The sequence below is a fragment of the Notechis scutatus genome, chromosome 14 (assembly GCF_049901735.1).
Source record: "Notechis scutatus isolate UNSWTSFEM ecotype Mainland chromosome 14, rNotScu1.2, whole genome shotgun sequence".
Lineage (NCBI taxonomy): Eukaryota > Metazoa > Chordata > Lepidosauria > Squamata > Elapidae > Notechis > Notechis scutatus.
In genome coordinates, this window is record NC_142022.1 from 10,484,833 (window position 1) to 10,502,263 (window position 17,431).

The window sequence follows — 17,431 nt, forward strand, 5'->3', positions numbered from 1 at the left end:
GGGATTCTCACCAACTTACCTAGCTGGCTGCAACCTTTTACTCTTCTCGTCCAGCCCGAAGGTCCTTCTGAATTTTCCAATCCAAATGTCTTCCTCCATCTACGACATTGGAGGAAATGTTCAGCGGGCTTTAAAATCTACTTACGGGGTCTCAAATCCATCCGTTTTGTACGTTAAGAAACCTCCTGCGATTTTCTAACTTAACCGCCAAAAAAATAAATGAAAAATTACAGGAGACACAATCACGACTTTCGAAGGAAAGGAAAGTGTTTAATAACAAGGCAACAGCCTCTAGAGACTACAAACCCACAGAAACCATGGTTCTCAAGGCCCTGAAACTCTTTGCAGGCTCCGCCCTGGATGTCGAGAAGCCAAGGCCCCCACTGTGTGTTGGGGCAGCTTGGAAGGGTCAGTTCTAACTAGGGGCTCAAGCAGCCTCAACACACCGCCGTGAACACATGGTAAGGCACTAAGCTAAAGTACACTGAGTTGTGAGCAGAACCACAAGCATTAAGGGACAATTTTACGTGGTAGGTCTGGAATTCCGTTCAAATTCGGCTTCAGGCTTCTAGGTCTCATGGTTCTGAAAACAGGCTCTAAAGCAGGCCCTCCAAGGCCAACGGACCTCTTAAAAGTCTCACAAGATAGTCAAATAAAATAGAATGGTTTTTATCCCAGCCCCTTCCAGGACAAACCTATAACCAGTTTGTATAATGTATTCTGGTTTTGTTCGGCGGTCGTCAATACGGGGTGGAACGCTTAAATTCGATGCGCTTTAATCTAACTGGCGTGCATCTGAACGGCTAGACCAGGAGGAAACAACCTGGGGTGTCACTTTTTAAGTTGCCAGGACTCTCTGCACAGCCTTTATGTTCAAAAAGCAGAAACCAAACACAGGCGAGATTGCATAGAGACTTGTGCTGTAATTCAGCAAACACAAGAACAGCACAAGAAGGAAAAGAAAGAAAAAAAAAAAAAAGCAAAGGAACTTGGATGGGGGAGGGGAGGAGCAACCTGGCAGGACAAAAAAAATGAGGTTGCGGTCCTGAGGTTTAAAAGGGGGAACAAGCACATCCACTGAAATGAACTCCCCCTCCTCCATATGGCCAAAAAAGAGGAGGATCGGAAGTGAGAGCAAAGGGGGGGCAGAGATAAAGAACTGTCCTTTTGTCCCAGGTGCAGCCCCTCCTTCATTTTTACTTGGGGATCTCGGGGGGAATCAACCAGGTATCCAGATGCAAATGCACGAACTTCTTGGCTGACCCCAGATCCCTAGACGAAGGTGTGAGTGTGTGTGTGTGTGTGTGTGTGTGTGTGTGTGAAGGCAGGGCTGTAACAGAACTGAGCTCTCCAGGCCCAGCTTCCAAGGCCGATGGTGGGCCTGGCAAGCCGCAGTCACCAAAAGCTCATGGCCAGGAAGGTGGGAAGATACCACCAAGCCACGGGCTTCCTTCCTGGAGGATAAAAGGGCCGAAGCCGCTCGGAACCACTTCATGCGCCAGGAGGATTTAGGATTTATTGAAGGCCGCCAACACGGCCCAGATCATCTCGGTGCCCGCTGCCTTGGCGGCCTCCCCCTCGGGGTCCCTATCCATCAGGTCTTTGGACCTATTCATCGCCACATCGTACTTCTCATCCACCAGGCTGGCAAAGACGTTCTCCAGGACGTCCGAGGCGTGGGCCAGGACCAGCAGCGCCAAAGTCCTCCTGTCCATGCGGTGGGGGTTGTTGACCCACCTGTCGAGGAGGCTCTCCTGAAGCCGTTTCACCAGCCGCTGCTTCTCCGTGGTGTTGGTGACCGGGTGGGTGGTCATGTCGAAGAGGAGGAAGTTCTGCTTCTCGGTGGTCAGGATGCCCTTCTCCACCAGGTTCTTGGCAATCCGCTCGCGGACATTGCGCAGCTGGTACTGCAGCTTGAAGGGATTCCAGGTTTCACCTGCAAAGGAGGGGGAGCCGTGGGAATCGCGGTTGTCTGTCCTGAGGATCCAAAAGTTCAAAAGTGCGGGCAAATGATGACGGAAGCCCCCAACAGCTTTGGACGGGCCAGCCTGAAACTCCCCCATCCCTTATTCTCTTCAATCCTAGGTTTTGAAGATCATCTCCAAAATATGTGGATTTATATCCACCACAAACCAATTCTCTGTTTACCTCTGGGTAAAGTTACACCCAGCACTTTGGACAAAATTAAAAGCTGACTCAGTGTTTGTGATCGCCAGATCTCCACTCTTGGGAGAAGCGAATTTGATTTCTTCCTTTGGGGTTGACGATAACTGCCATTTTGGGACAATGGTCTATACACCGGTAGTTGAATGCCTCTCTAAACCCAGATAATGCCGGCTTCTTCAACAATTTAACAATTCGCTCGTTTCCCTTCTGTCCAAATCTGTGCATTGCAGTGAGCCATAAAGTGCAGCATTTTCTGTCTGTTTTTTTTAAATCTGAGTTGTAGTGGCTTGAAAGCACGAGTTACAATTGACCGGCTTTGGCCAGTTTTGACCGATCCCACACAACCCAGGCTCACTGCAACGCATGACCCCAACCACAGACACTGGCAGGCCCAGGGAAAGAGGTCATCCGCACAGCTGTTTCCGTACTGCAAGCATTTTGCAAGGGACCGACAGTTGCGATCCGAGAGGCGAGGACAGCAGCCGCATCACACAGTCGTCCCATCTCTCTTACCTGTGAGCAACTCAATCCAAGTCTGCACCGTCTCAGCCGGCTCGGTGGCCTTGAGATGTCGGAGCGTCTCGTCAAGCAACACGTCTCCCGTTGGGGCATCCGACTTGATGACAACCTGAGTGGGAGGAGAAAACAGGGTCCGTGTGCTGAAGAGGTGAAGGCACCACAGCCCTTAAGAGGGCGGGCCAGCAGGGAAGCTTTAACCCTAACCCTACCTTTCGATCCAGCAGGTGTTTCTTCCTCATGGACTGGGGCTCCAGCTGTACCCTCCCTCGCATGGCCAGTTCAATAAGGATGCCCCCTCGCAGCCCCGAAGAAATGCAGTCATTCCAGAAAGATGTGTAGCCCTGAGAGGCCGAGGAAAGCAGAAGTCAACGGAGGGAGCTCAGCAGCTCCTAAAGTGCACGCACAGGTTTACCCCAAATCAACCCTGGTCCTACCAGACGCTACCCACAGGCACATTTTGCCCAATTCTTATACATCCTGACACACAAATGTCAGCCATAGGTCCCCCCTTAGTTATCCATTTCATAATGTGAGGAGGAAAAGGCCCCAGTTCTTGATAAAAGGGTGGGAAAATAGAGAGCAGCAAAACTATCATTAAAATTCAGATTTTCAGAAAATGTGGCCCCGAGTAGGAAGACGGTATCCGTAAGTGCTGAGTTTTAATTCAAGGTATTAAACCTTGACACTTAGATACGCTGAATTCAGTGTCATATTTTACAACCTGCATTCTTGCATCAGGCAAGTGTGTGTGTGTGTGGGGGGGGAAATCAGTCATATTGTATCTAATCTGTTCATTTTTTTTCTTTTGCCTGGCGATTCCTAGAGTGTATAATTATAAGTCAATTAGGATAATGACTACAAACTTTATAATGATGCCTAATAACCAAGCATGCCAGCTGTGATTAATTGCTTTTTTTTAAAAGGCCCAGCTAGGTTAATAATATATTTCCTTAGATTATATTCCCAACTCTGACAGCACAGATAGGGTGGTTATATATACAGGAAATAATTCTAGCAGAGAACATTTGCCTGACATGTGGACACAAACAGAAAAACAGAGGTTTTACAGTTCCTGTATGTCTAAAACACACAAATTACCATCAACCTCAAACCTCTCAAATATGCAAATACTCATAAAATACCAACTTTCCTTTCCTTCTCAACATCCAATTAAATCGTTACACAGTTCCTGAAAGTAATGGAGGAAAAATAGGATTTTAACCACCATCTGTAGTTTTTTAAATGACCCAAAATATTTAAACATGTAGAACTCAGCGCTCTTTCGAAAATCTGCACTCAATTCATTGTTTTATGATGCTTATAAATCTCTTGGCAGTTTAATCTGTGTTTTTCCTACTTTTTTTTTTCTTTCTCTCATTTTGCGTCTCTTCTTTCTCCTAAAGGACTGAGAACAAATCATAAGAAGAAAAGGAAGTGGGACATTTCTTTCACCATTGCAACAAACGCTAAGAGTATACGGTCTCCTGCTTGAGCAGGGGGTTGGGCTAGAAGACCTCCAAGGTCCCTTCCAGCTCTATTAAGATTGAAAGCGGTTCTAGCTTGTCTTTGAACTAAATCTGAATTTGATTCCTTTTGACTCCATTTAAAGCCAAACACAATTTTACTGTCTATGATTTCTGCCAGTCAAAATGACACAATAGAGGATTCTGCTGCACCTTTTTACGAGCAGGAGAAGGGAATCCGGGCTACAAGCTTTGGGAATACCATCCTTAAAGTACAGTAAAAAGGTGTTTATCCAACCAATTCTTTTACTTAGGGATGCAATTTGGTATCCCCTACTGTAAAAAATAAAATAGAAAGGCCAGGCATTCTTTTACAATCCCACAGCAATGTATTTTTTTCTATTCGGTCTATCGTGATTAGCTTCCAGGTCTGCAAAGTTAGGAAATCCAGGATGGAAGCTACATCTGGACCCTATTAGTAGGGGCCCAAAGGCTGACCATGCCAGTCAAGGAAAGCCAGCACCAGTTTCTCCCTGAGCGAACCTGCCGCGTGGGTCCAGCGTCCCAGAGCAAGAGCAAGAAATGAAGCTCCCGAAAGTCACAGAACAGGTGCCGCTGGAATTAGGACGCTACAATTTAAACGTTGTCCCAAAAGGGCAAGGAGTTATGTACACGACACACCAAAGTTAAATGCTGATTTCTTATGTTACAGCCTCCAAATGCAACTTCCAGCCTCTTGGGGAGAATCATTTCCTCACTCTTATCTGCGATGCCCAAAATTACGGGAGTTTCTGCAGACATACTTGACTGGCCAAAATACAGGCACCAATGTTCCTATTGTCTCGCTCTGAAGGAAGAGAGCCAAGCTGGCATGGGCTGCTGTTTCCTGGTTTTTCATTAAATCAGGTTCTGTTTGTTGAGAGCTGAATCAAGTCTCTTCTCCTGCCAATGGCATTAAATTAACATTTCAGGACTTAACGTGACATTGTTGGCTGACCAAGCCAAGAATACATTACCAATGCCCAAGGAGATGCTTGGGAAGTTTTGTTTTCCCACACCCCTCCTTAGTCCCCATCAAACTTTTCTAATTAGGGGAAAGTTATGAGACTTGGTGTTGGCAAAAAGAAAAAAAGAAGAAAAAAACTTGGCAAACTGGTTTGCTGGTAAATCAAATGCCAGAGGGATCAGTTTACTGTTGGTTTAAAATGCAAACCACCCATCATAATGAACTCCACTCCTTCGTACAAGCACTGTTAAAATCGCGACTGAATCTTCGATGACCTTAGTCAAACAGGAAGCAGAATCCGACACTGGATTTCAATTTTCTGACTTAACTTGAATTTTTCTCTCTCCCTTCACATCATGTTGCAATGCTGCCGTGTTGTTTTTCTTAGCCCTGCTGGCTTGTTTAGGAAACTTGTTTTAGTTGTGCAGAGTTGTTACCAAATTGTATCACCCTTGGGCTCATTTCCGAGTACTTTTTGTTGGTCACAAACCAAATCTAAATTCTGTACATTGTCAGAGGCCTTACTGGGAAAAGAGAGGGCACAGATTAAGAACGGCAGGAATCCCTATAAATAGGAAAGGACCCCCAACGCGAGTGATCCTACCTCTTTGTCTTTCAGACCCAAAAGCAAGATCTCTTCCATGAGAGTAAGACGGATATCTTTGGAGTCTCCGGGATCTTCTTCACCCAAAGTCTGGCTGACCACGGCATGTTCTTCGGCCTCCAGCTGCTTGTCTGCATGCCTCCCGACTTCCACACGTTTCCCTCGGTGGATCAACGTTGTCATGGCTTCTCTTCTCTGGGTGGGTTAGCCTAACGGAAATGCAATTGTGTAAACAGCCGCCGATTGTGCCACCTGTGCTCACCTGCCAAGCCTCTCAATGACCTGTGTAAAGAAACCCATCAAATCCCGGGCAACCTCCCCATAGCAACTTCCCTAATAGGCAACGGGCCCTGCCCCACACACCTGACCCAATCCCCACAACCGAGAACGCATTCTCTGTGGGGAAGTGAGGAAGAGACCCCATGCTCAGAAGACACGGTTCCTTCTGAGTGAACACTACAACCTTCAAAAAAAAAAAAAAACCCAGCTCATCTAAATCAATTTGCTCCATCATGATTTAATGAATCAACCACAAGGTAACTGAAGTATCAAATAAGGATCACAGGGACTTGAAAACAACAGACTAATCATTTTATAAAATAACGTACAAGTTTTGCTTTTTACCTTACCAAGGGTGGTTTGCAAGCAAGTTCTAGGCCTGGTTTCCATGGGATCCAGATGTGTTGGGACCAGAGTTCCCAGAATTCCTATGTCAGTGAGAATTCTGGGAGCTGTGGTACCAATATAATCCACAGACTATTCCTCCTCCTTTTTCTAAAAGCTGACCACAGAAAGGATAACATGTCAACCATCGTGTAGAGGCAGCAAGTTAAAGTTGGAAAGGACTATACAGCATCGTAGTCCTTATTGAGTAACCATTCTGCCAAAGAACCTGATGCAAAGGCTCTCACTTTTCTTCCCAGCAAGGTTTTGAGAACAAACGTAAAAAGATGTATTTTTTATAAAGCTATGATAAATCTGTAAGAAAGGCAAAATAGGCAGCAGCATCCAAGGCTCGTTCAGGGAGCGCTTAGTCCATGGAAGAGGGCCCAATCTTGAGCAAACAGGAACGTGGCAGCATCAGGTTTGCTTGTGATGAAAGAGGAACTGCATATGTGGCAGCCACAGGGCAGAAAAGGGTTTGAAAAGATGGCTTTGCTGTATTCCTGAGCCTCTCGGGTGGAAATACATCAGGGCAAATGTCAGTTTAAAAGGTGACCCTCTAGGGGGTGGGGGCAGGAAGGAGAAACAAGCCACCCCAACTCCGGTTTCATGAGAAACAAACCCTCCAGGGAAAAGGGCTTGAATACTCCAAATAGAGACCTGGGCTTTCCCCACACCACAAACGCCCGGGGGGGGGCTGTAGGGCCTGCCCCCAGCCCCTTTGCACGACACCTTCCTCATTTGCAAGCCGCTCCCCTTACAGGCGGGGGAGCCTACTTCCACCTGTACCTGCCAATGGAAGAAGCCGTGCTCCCTCCCCATCTATGGCTGCTTTGCTGCTCCCCCCCACTTGCACCAACCCTTACCCGCACTCCTGGCTCTGTCTTCCCAGCCGCTGCTCAGCCTCCCTCCTCACCCTTCTCCGCTTCTTGGGGCAGCCGGCAGCCCCGGTAAGCCGAGCGCAACTGACTTCCTGGGTCACCTACGGGAAGAAAGGAGGCGAGAAGAAAAGCCCAAAAGGCTCCCCCATCGCTTCCTGGTGTCCCCGGGAAACGTATCCCGGTAGTCGCGCCGAGGGCCAATGGGAGCGGCGGCAGCCGCGGAAAGTACCAATCGGCTGCCGGGGAGGCGGGGCTTCCTCTCTCTCCCTCCCTCCCTCCCCCGCGGGCTACTCGCAAACTTGCCAAGGGGGCAGGATGGATAGTCCGGGATGGGGGGGAGGGAACCAGCCCGCCTGATTGACGGACGCGGCGGCCAATGGGGGTGCGGAGAGTGGGGGTTTTATTTGGCTTGGCCGACAAGGCTGAGGGAAAATCTGGGGGGGGGCGGAGGGGGCTTAAAAAAAGGGGGGTAGACTGCTCCCCCTGAGGTGAAGGAGTTTAAAACATGAATAAACACAATAAACAAACAAACATCTGTTTCTGAAGGGGCTTTCCCCCCCCCATCTCCGGAGGGCCCATAAAAGGGACTGAGGAGACCCCTTTGTCTCCCCCCCCACACACACACACAGAGGCCCGCCTGAGAGGGAGACCCTGGCCCAGGAAAGGGCAGGCCTGGGGGCTGGGAGTGGAGCCTCCAGCTGCAGGGGCAATCTTCTTCACGGTTCCCAGATGGATAAGGAGACCAGGCGCCGATTCCACCCGGGCTTAGCCGCAAGAGGGGAGCCCGTCTGAGGGGGGGAGGCAGCCACTCACCGCCTGGCAGCTGAGGAGAAAAAGGCGGGAAAAAAGGCCTGGGTGGGGGAGGGGCTTCCGGAAGAAGCTCCCTCAAAGGCGCCCCGCCTTCTCTGGGGGAAAGCCTCCCCCACCCGCAGAGGGGACCCCCCCAAGACCCCCATTTTTTTTCCTCCGCCCCTCCCCAGGGATGGCTTTGTGGGACCAGGCGGGGGGCTCTCCTCGTGGCCCCCAACCCCAGGGCCCAGGCGCCCTGCGTGGCCCTCCTTCTTGGGCAGCCAAGACCCCGACTCACAGCCTCTCCTTTGGGGACCGTCCGAAGCTGCAACCACCCTGGGGGGGGGGAAGCATCCCCGGGATCCCAGGATCCGAATTCAGGCGCTTGGCAACCGACTCACTCAGTGGCCAGAACTTGGGGCTCAGTTGGGGTCACAACTCGAGGATTGCACGCCACCCCCTTTTTTCCCCCCAGGCTGGTGGGTGGGATGCGCCCCTGGATCTCCCCCCATCGCTTAAATGAAATAAAAACAGGAGCCCCGTACACTTTCCAGCGGCTTTAATCTTTTTAAAACACGTTCTCTGAAACACCCAGAAGGGGAAAAAAGCAACACGCTGAGGGAGAAAAGTCAAGAGGGGGCCTAGAACTCTTCCTTGGGCTGGCTAATCTTCTTCCGCTTGGGACTGAGGTCTTGGCTCGAGGAGAAATCCAGAGGATAAACCTGGATGGGGGGGGGGGAGAAAAAGCCAAAAAGAGATGCGGAATATAAATCGTTTCGCGAGAATCCCCTCTTCCTCCTCGCCCCTTTTATTGTCCTCGTTGTCACTGATGGCCAATAAACGCTTTGGGCTGGATTGCTGAGTGGAGCAGATCCGTGAACAGGAACCCGGGTGGCGGTTCTTTTATTTTGATCCATTTATTTATACCCCACCTTTATTATTTTGATAAACAACTCAAGGCAGCAAACCTGCCTAATACCCCCCCCCCTCGTTTTAAGGGGAAGCCTTGATGCCAAGGTTGACAGGCAAACCTTTCCCTCTGAGGTTGAATGAAATGAAATCAAACAGGAGTTTTTAAACCCGGCTTCTTCCCCTTTGCTCAAAGAACAGCTGGGGGGGGGGGAAATGTTTGCCCATTTAATACACAATCACAACCGCGGCGGTCGCAACTCCGCTTCCCTTTGGAGCTAATATATTCCAGCCAGGATGTTCTATTACTTCTTTTTGTGTGTGTGTTTGTGCTCTGTTTGCCATTAGACTCGAAAGTGCCACGAGCATTAACAGCCACTCATTTATACAAGGGGAAGTGCTGGGACATGTAATCCTTTACTTAGGCTAGAGGTGATGAGAAAAGGTCTGTAAATTTTCAGCCATTGCTGCAAAAAAAAGGGTGTGTGTGTGTGTGAAGGTATATTTGGCTGCAATCCGGCCTGCGTTTCGCATCAAGCAAGCGCGGCTGAACTTATTCTTCGGTAAACATGAAGAATGTGGCACAATGTCAATAAAAACATCGATGGAGATTAAATGGAGGATTTGACAGAAAAATGCAAGATCGGCCGTCTCCAGCAAACCTGTTTAAGATTTAGGGCAGCATTTCAATGAATGTATGTGGATTTGATTGAGAATTAAGCCTCGCTAATGTTGCGGGAAGTGCCTTAAAATATAAGTAATAAGGTGGATATCCCTATCCAAAATAGATGGATCCTCCGCCAGTGAGGGACTGAGAGAGGGGGGGAAAATGTATTATTGCACAAAAATACAGCTTATTCTATTACAAAACCAAGTGGTCGCAGAAGACGGAATTGTCAGAGTATCAGTCCCAAGCTTTACACGGCCCAAAAAGAGACACCAGCACACTCCTAGGAAGACCTGGCTACCTTTGGTGTCACACCTGTTACAGGCACAAATGTGTGGCTGTTCACCCCAGAACAATATTTTGTGGTGGGCTGCAGAACTTCAAACAGAACCACCGCTGTGTTCAGTGAGTGGCACGGCTTTGAGTGTATCACATCCCTGGCTGGATTTATTTCGGCAGCTCCGACTTGGCTCACTTATTTTGTAGAATGTGTGTCTGACTGTGGCTACGGTGTCCAAGCCACGGTTACCCTGGAGCAAGTGCGAGTAAAGGGACTGCAAGGCAAATGCGCAGAGACGTTAAAGGGATGGGGCAGCCGTGAGCCTCCGTTGTCCTGCCAGCCGCCTCCCTTTGCAAAGCGGACTTTCCAAGAGGTCAGGCTTTCTATTCATTCTGCCCAAATCCTGCTTGGGGAAAGGAGGGAGGTCTAAGTGCAGCGCAGAAGCACTTACAGGCTTCTCCAGTTGCGAGCTCCTTCTCTTCTGGGCTTCGGCACCCTTGGACGGTCTCTGCTTTGTGTTTTCCACGGCACCCTTGACAGAGACAGAGGAACCGTTACTCTGGAAGAGAAGCCTGCAGACGGCCATTAAGACGCTCACGAGGCATCTGCAGGCTGTTACTCTTCCTCTCAGCTCGCGCTAAAAAATTAATGAAGGGCTCTCTAAGAGTGGCGACAGTGAGGGCAAGCCGTAGCTTGGTCCTGATGACATGTGATTTACTTCCCCTGCTGTACATGCTAAAGGGCACTTCTTAAGTTGCTGATTCTGGCAGAATCTTTCCCTCAATGCTTATAGGTGGGCAATTTTATATCAATCAGGCATTTGGCTGGTGCAAAGAGGGTTTTTTTTTTTAGTAGCACTTTGTATGATGGATGGGAGGATCTGCAAAGATTCAGACTGACCTAAAGGTTCTTTCTGGAACACTTTCTCCTGGAAACTGGGAATTCAGGGTGGGAGTTCTTATAAAACCCATCCCCCAACAGGCTTTCACTCCAGTCATTTAATCTCTTAATCAGCACCGTTTTCTCTGCACCTTGCGGACAATCAAGTATGAGAGCTGGAAGCCTTCCTGGGACGGATTTGACTTCATGTTTTTTCATTAAACAGCTGGTGTGAAGACCGAAGAGACACCACTAAGGGCTGCTACTTAGCTGTGCTCATATTTCCCGTCTCGGATCCTAGCCGTCCAAATTTAAAGTCAGTCTAAAAGTCAACGCATCTTAGCATGCGATCTTAAGACATTCACAAGAAAAGGTCGGTGTGAGGATAAAATAAAACAATAGGTTGCAAGAAAATTTGTTGTAGGAATTAATGTTTTCATTAACAACAAACATAACAAAGTCAACCCAGTTATGGGAACAGTAACAAAGTGGAGATACCGGGGAAGTAATTCAAATTTAGGAGGATAAATTAAGAACGGTTAGTGCTAACAATCAATGCTGTCATGCCTGTGTGCTTATCAGTCTGATCTTTTAAAAGAATGCATGTTTAAGAATAAAACACTTACTATGTTTCGCTGAAATTTTTTTCCGCTTCGGGTTCTGCCCTCGGTGACTTCAAGTTCTGATGTCTTGCTTATTAAATGATCCACCTAAAAAGAGTTAAAACAACCAAATAGTTACTGGCTAAACTTTAATGGACCACATTTCTGCTTTTTTCAAGCTTAAGAGTCGTGTACCATAAGCTATTTAGGAACAGGTAGGACAGAGGTTTTTGTCCATAAAAAGGCTTGCTTCCTCTCATCTTTGCAATACAATCCTCAGCTTCAAGCTGAGCCTTGAACACTAAATACAGTTTTGTTCATAAGCTTCAGTTGGGCCGTTCTTTAACAATCGTTTGCCACGTAGTGAATAAAACAAAATTAAATTAATTGGAAGTTGAGAAGCTATCCCAGCACGGCATGGTTGGGAAAATAAATTCATAATGGCACAGGCTGGAACTGGTGAAAGCAGCATGTTCCTGCACTCAAATAGCTGAAGCAGTTTTTTTCTTTTATCCTGTGGGGAGAGCAGGGATGTTGGAAAAGAAAACCGTGCTTTGTACCTTAGAATTACTGATGGGGCAGCTCGGGTGTTCTTCTGTGATTTTCTCTTCCTCTGTGCAAATTAGGTTCGGTTCTGTAAAGGATTATGCAATTCTTCAGAAAACCAAATGAATGATAATTAAACTTTTGAGCTGCCTTAATACATTTTCAAAATTAGGCAGAAGGAGTCACACTGGTCTCTGTGCAGGAAGCAAGGCTGAGAGGCTGTGGTGTGGAACAATTGTTCTTCTCCCTCCCTTTCCCAAAGTACCTGGGAGAGCTAAATACTACTCCATCCACATGTTTAGTCCAAAACAACCTGTCCCAACTCAATTTGCATCACCCAAGGTTTAACTGCATGGGAAAGACAACTATATAAATTCAATAAAACAAACAAACTTTAATAAAATATAAGCAAAATGCTTTCCAGTCAGAAGGACTTTTCATAGGGACAGAATTTAACCCATAACATTTTTATCATCTTTCTGGAGGTGAAAAGAGATATTTGAGTATTTATTTCACTGTCTTCTTTTTCAACCTCGTGCTTATTTTTTGAACATACACGATTCACATTAAAACCATTGAGTTCACAACTTCATCTGATGCCCAGAAAAAGCAGGGAAACTAAGAGGAACGCCCAGTTATTTTGATATAGAAGAAGGTCCTGTGCTATGCGTACCTTCAGGGTGCAGCTTCCTGCTTGCATCCTTCTGCCCTCCTGTTTTATTTTCTGGCTCAAAATCTTCCTGTGCAAAGTACACAAAACAAGAATGTCTTCCAACGGAACTGTTTTGATAATTTGGAGGACGGGCAATGCAAGGGGTGTTATTGTGACCCACAGCATAACATCAAACAGATTCCTTCAAGCAAACCAATAAATCCCAAAACTCTTACATCCATTTTTTGATGCTGGTCTTCCTGAAGGTGCCAGCCCTGCACGGAAGCAAGGGAGGCGTCCTCCTTTAGGATGGCTTTGTCCACAGACTCCATGCGGTCCTTCTCCGTGGTCACCTTCACTTTCAGCATATGAAAAGGGGTGGGAACCTCCCCAACATTGAGGTACATCGGGTCCCCCTCAAAGGCCATCCCTTCGCAGTCGCCCTCTTTGAATCCAGGGGGCTGGTAGTCAGGGGGCGTAACTGGAAAGAAAATAATCCATGCTCTGCCATGACACAGGTTGGTAAGCTTAACCTATTTCCCTTATTAGATGATATTGAAATTTTAAAGATACCTTCATCATAATAGAACAGCTTCATTGTCAGGCAGACATTATCAGGCAGCGGGCCCAGGTTTTGCATCAGGATATAAATCTTCCGGATGAGCAGGATACTTGCTTTCTTAGTATCAGCACATGTGATGCTCGATTGACTCTGCTGACTAAAAGCACAAAGTAGCCCAGAGTTGTGTTACGAGGTCCCGTAAGTTCAAAAGGAGGATCCTGAAGTTTTAGCTTCCTTCCCAAGACTATAAACCCAGCTCTATCCAAGACATCCCTTGCACCCAGCTGTGTCTGCAGACAAGAGTTACCCCAAAGAGAGCATAGCGAGGACAGCAAAACAGTTCTTGACCAGGAGAGTTAGGGAAGTTAGACACAAACAGAGGTGTTTATAAAAGTATGCAAGATGTGGAGACATAGAATTGTCTGTCTCTCTCTTGAATGTGATGTTGTGCAACACCACCTGATTCAGCAGCACACACCATAGGCAGGATGTGTTCACAGAATGCCACGATCTAATTGATGACAATTACTCCATAGGATGTGGTGTTGTTCTTTCCACTCGCTTAAGTAGCTTTAAAAGGGAATTAGTCAGATTCATCATGGAAGATAAATCTATCAGGGAGGACAAACCAGGAAGGCTGGATGGGACCTAAAAGGTCAAAGGGCATATGAGCATGAATACCAATTGTGGGGAGAAGGGTGAGGGGGCGAGGCTGCCTTTCCGACAGCCTCTGGAAGCCCATTCATTCTTGCATGATGAGTTAGGGGCCTTCTTAATTCTAGAAGGCAAGCCTATGTCTGCAATTTTTTGAATTTCTGAAGAATTTCAGAGGTGGTCAAAGATGCTTTTGATCATGTTTGTTGCAGCAACCCTATTTAGACTTTGTAACAAGCCAACTTTTAGCGAGCAATTGTTTTGAAACAAATGTACATTTTTCTTGTCAACAAACACACACAGCTTAACGTTCAGGTTCCAGAATCAAAGCGTACATTTCTCCACACTTTACTGAGACAAATAGCTAGAAAAATATTTTACTGGAGTTCTTTGATGAAGGGGGAAAAATAAAGGCATACCTTCTGAAATCCATTGAAGGTCCTTTGTCTGTGTATTTGAACTTAAACTGGTAACATTCTGTAACCGTCTAATACAAAATGCAGCGGTTATTTATCTAGCACTCAGAAGGAGAACTGTGAGCGAAATGACAGGATCAAATCTATTTTGTAATGCCAAGAAACAAATTTCAAAGCCTTGCGCATAAGATGAATTTGGGGAACAGCATTTTGCATAAGAATAAAAAAATATCAAAGAGTAGGTGGTTTCTTAATGGTCCAACTAAAGCTATAAGGATGGGGAGAAAAACCAGTCTTCAGTATGTTTACAATAATATAATACAGAGGTAGGGTGACACCTAGTGGGTTGTGGCTTTGTTATTTTCTGTGTCAACAAAAGTATTTTTATAAGGGAAAAAATACTTTGTTCCCGAAGAACAAAAGAGCTAACTCATTTCTTTCTAGCTCCAGTGCTGATAGTTTCTGTTATCCTGATTAACATCATGCATGCAAAGCTTTAAGTATCCACCTTTATCAAAATATTCTTTGTAATAAATGTCTTTATAAGAATTTTAATAGATGTTTTTATCCAAGTCAAAGCATCCAATCACAAAGTTTGTAAGAAATGACATACCTGGGGATCCTCCTGGTTGGTGTAGACCTGTATTCAGTGATAAACAACAAAATGAAAATCAAGCAAGGAGAAAGGAAAGCTTTATTTCCATATATGGAATGCATATATTTGCCAAACTTACTGCTAAGACGATTAATCTGAGCTGTTTAAAAGACAAGCAAGAAAGAAATTGATATTAGAAGGGTTTTCATACTTGTAAAACTATAGCCCGTTAGAGACAAAATGCTGACTTACATATTTTTTCTGCAGGGCATCGTAACATCCTAGCATCCTGCAAAAAATTAAATATGATTGAGGCTTTACGCTTAGCTTTTGCATGCATGAACTGAAAATACACTTTAAGTGAATTAATTGAAACAAAAAAAATATGCAATAGTGCCAGACTATGCAATTATTTCCATATAGCATTCATGACTGCTTACCAGTGGGGTTTGGCTAAGAAAGCCAATTTATATACTTATGCATGAAGCATAACATTAATTTAATTGAACACATGCTTCTGTTACAATACATCATCCCCAAGACTTATTTAATTTGTACACTGCCCAAATACCAGCGACTTTGCTGTCCAATACATTCATCTCCTTGGTTAAATAAGACGAATCAGGAAAACATACGAATTTGCAAAAGTGTAATTCATTTTCTGCCGCCATTCCTGCCAGAGGACACAAAGGTGCAGGAACCTGCAAATGGTAGAAGACATACCATTTCACGAGCTGGCTGGACCCAGGGCATTTTTTATCCTCCTTTAGGATCTTCACGCATAGATCTTGAAAGACACAAACAAACAAACAAACCACCAGCATTAATTGCAATTAAACTTTTGACTGGCTGTTCTAAAATATTTTGCTTCTATGAAATCTGAGTTGTGGACCCTCTTGCCTCATTCGATGACTGTCGGGGAGGCCAGTGACATCGCCCTCATGATGTCATCGTGCAGGGAAGTGATATAATCCATATAACATCATCATGCATCTGCAAAATCTCCCTGATTAGGAGATTCAGAGATCCAAACCTTTCCATGCAAAATATGCCAGTAGCCTTACACCCCATAGTCTTGAAAATGGAACTATTAAAAAAAAAACCCTGCTCCATAAGAAACAATACCTCCATTTCCTCCCCCGAGAAAGGTTTCAGTTATTTTAACTTCCTGCTGTTGGCCAGCCTAGCAAAAAGTTCACACTGGTTTAGAAAAAATTTGAAGTAATTGTTTTCCTTTCATATGCAATATTTTTTTTTAGAACATCTCAATGTCATTACTAGAGCATGATTGATTCCTTTGAAACTCAACCTATCCCTTTATATCAGGGGTGTGTCCAAGCTTGACAAATTTAAGACCAGTGGACTTCAACTCCCAGAATTCCCCAGCCAGCCATGTCATGGTTAAGGGATTCTGGGAGTTGAAGTCCACAAGTCCACATGCATGGCTGGCTGGGGAATTCTGGGAATTGAAGTCCACAGTTCTTAAAGTTGCCATATTTAGAAACCCCTGCTTTATATATTTCCTTGCATGCATTTAAATGCATTTTTTTCTGAGAAAGGACTCTCCAAGGAGTGTGTGGGATTATTGATGGTGGAGATGGGCTTCTTCTTAAAGGTCCATCTTCTCTCTTGGAACCTCCAAGTTTTTCAAGTTTTTCCACATCCTTCCCAATCCCTTTTCCAGCAGGATTTCTCCTTTTTTTGCCTCAAATCCATGGAAAGGGCATTACCATCTAAATATCTCGTCCCATAGGCAGATTCGGGCAAAATGCCCCTGAGATAGGTGATGCAGGAGACGGAGATGGCCAGCAGCCGCTTCACCAACATGAGGGATTGCTGTTCGGTTGCAATTTTGGTGGGGAATGTGGCCACACTCTGGAAAAGAAAGAAACCCTTGATCTTCCAGGCCAAACGATCCTAGATTTCAATGCTGGGTAGGATCTGTCTTCAGGTGCCTCAAGCCTACCAGAGGATTCCTTTGCTTCTGCAAAGTTGCCATGTCCTTTTCTAACGGGATATTGCAACCCTCTGTTAATAAAATAAACAATAAAAGGATTGGTTAGTCCTGGATTATTAAGGGGAAGAATTAGGAGAAATGGTCCAGCTTGGGAGTGTTTGTGGCTGCCTTCCCACAATGCCCTAAGCCAGGGATGTCCAGCCTTGGCAACTTTAAAGCTGGTGGACTTCAACTCCCAGAATTCCCCTGCCAGGATGGGAATTCTGGGACTTGAAGTCTCCAGGTCTGAAAATTGTCATTTTGGACACCTAAGCCATCATTCTAGTTGCCAAACCTGGATGGCTAAACAGGTTGGGGAAGGTGGCTTTCAAGAAGAACCAGTTTTGATGGGATCAATTATGTGTTCCTGGAATAAATGTGCCAGGATTTATTGTTGTGGAAATGCCAGTTTCCCAAAGTATGGAGAATTGCAGTGTCAGCCATCTTTTCCCCCCCTCGGGACATCAAAGTGGCTGCCATATTGAGAAAAGCCAGCTGGTGGAGGATGCTAAGTGGATCTACCAGGCCCTCCAGGCTATCCTTCATTTTTGCTGCCCTTCCATTCCTAAGAGAAAGAGAAAG

General features: G+C 45.9%; 2 protein-coding genes across 2 annotated transcripts; both read right to left on the reverse strand.

Moving 5' to 3' along the window:
* Positions 1-246: 246 nt before the first annotated feature.
* GOLPH3L (golgi phosphoprotein 3 like) lies at positions 247-7,468 on the reverse strand. The gene is made up of 5 exons (XM_026687956.2): positions 7,288-7,468; positions 5,759-5,967; positions 2,895-3,026; positions 2,680-2,794; positions 247-1,936 (listed from the first exon to the last, which is right to left on the reverse strand). The coding sequence occupies exons 2-5, from the start codon at positions 5,939-5,941 to the stop codon at positions 1,509-1,511; spliced, it is 858 nt and encodes a 285-aa protein (XP_026543741.2). The 5' UTR covers positions 5,942-5,967; positions 7,288-7,468; the 3' UTR covers positions 247-1,508.
* Positions 7,469-8,539: 1,071 nt separating this feature from the next.
* Positions 8,540-16,878, reverse strand: HORMAD1 (HORMA domain containing 1). Its single transcript, XM_026687949.2, has 14 exons — positions 16,820-16,878; positions 16,584-16,728; positions 15,577-15,640; positions 15,106-15,142; positions 14,993-15,013; positions 14,872-14,898; positions 14,262-14,329; positions 13,200-13,345; positions 12,863-13,107; positions 12,648-12,714; positions 11,989-12,062; positions 11,453-11,536; positions 10,399-10,479; positions 8,540-8,813 (listed from the first exon to the last, which is right to left on the reverse strand). Exons 1-14 carry the CDS (start codon positions 16,850-16,852, stop codon positions 8,733-8,735), a joined length of 1,173 nt encoding a protein of 390 aa, XP_026543734.2. The 5' UTR covers positions 16,853-16,878; the 3' UTR covers positions 8,540-8,732.
* Between the last annotated feature and the right edge of the window lie 553 nt (positions 16,879-17,431).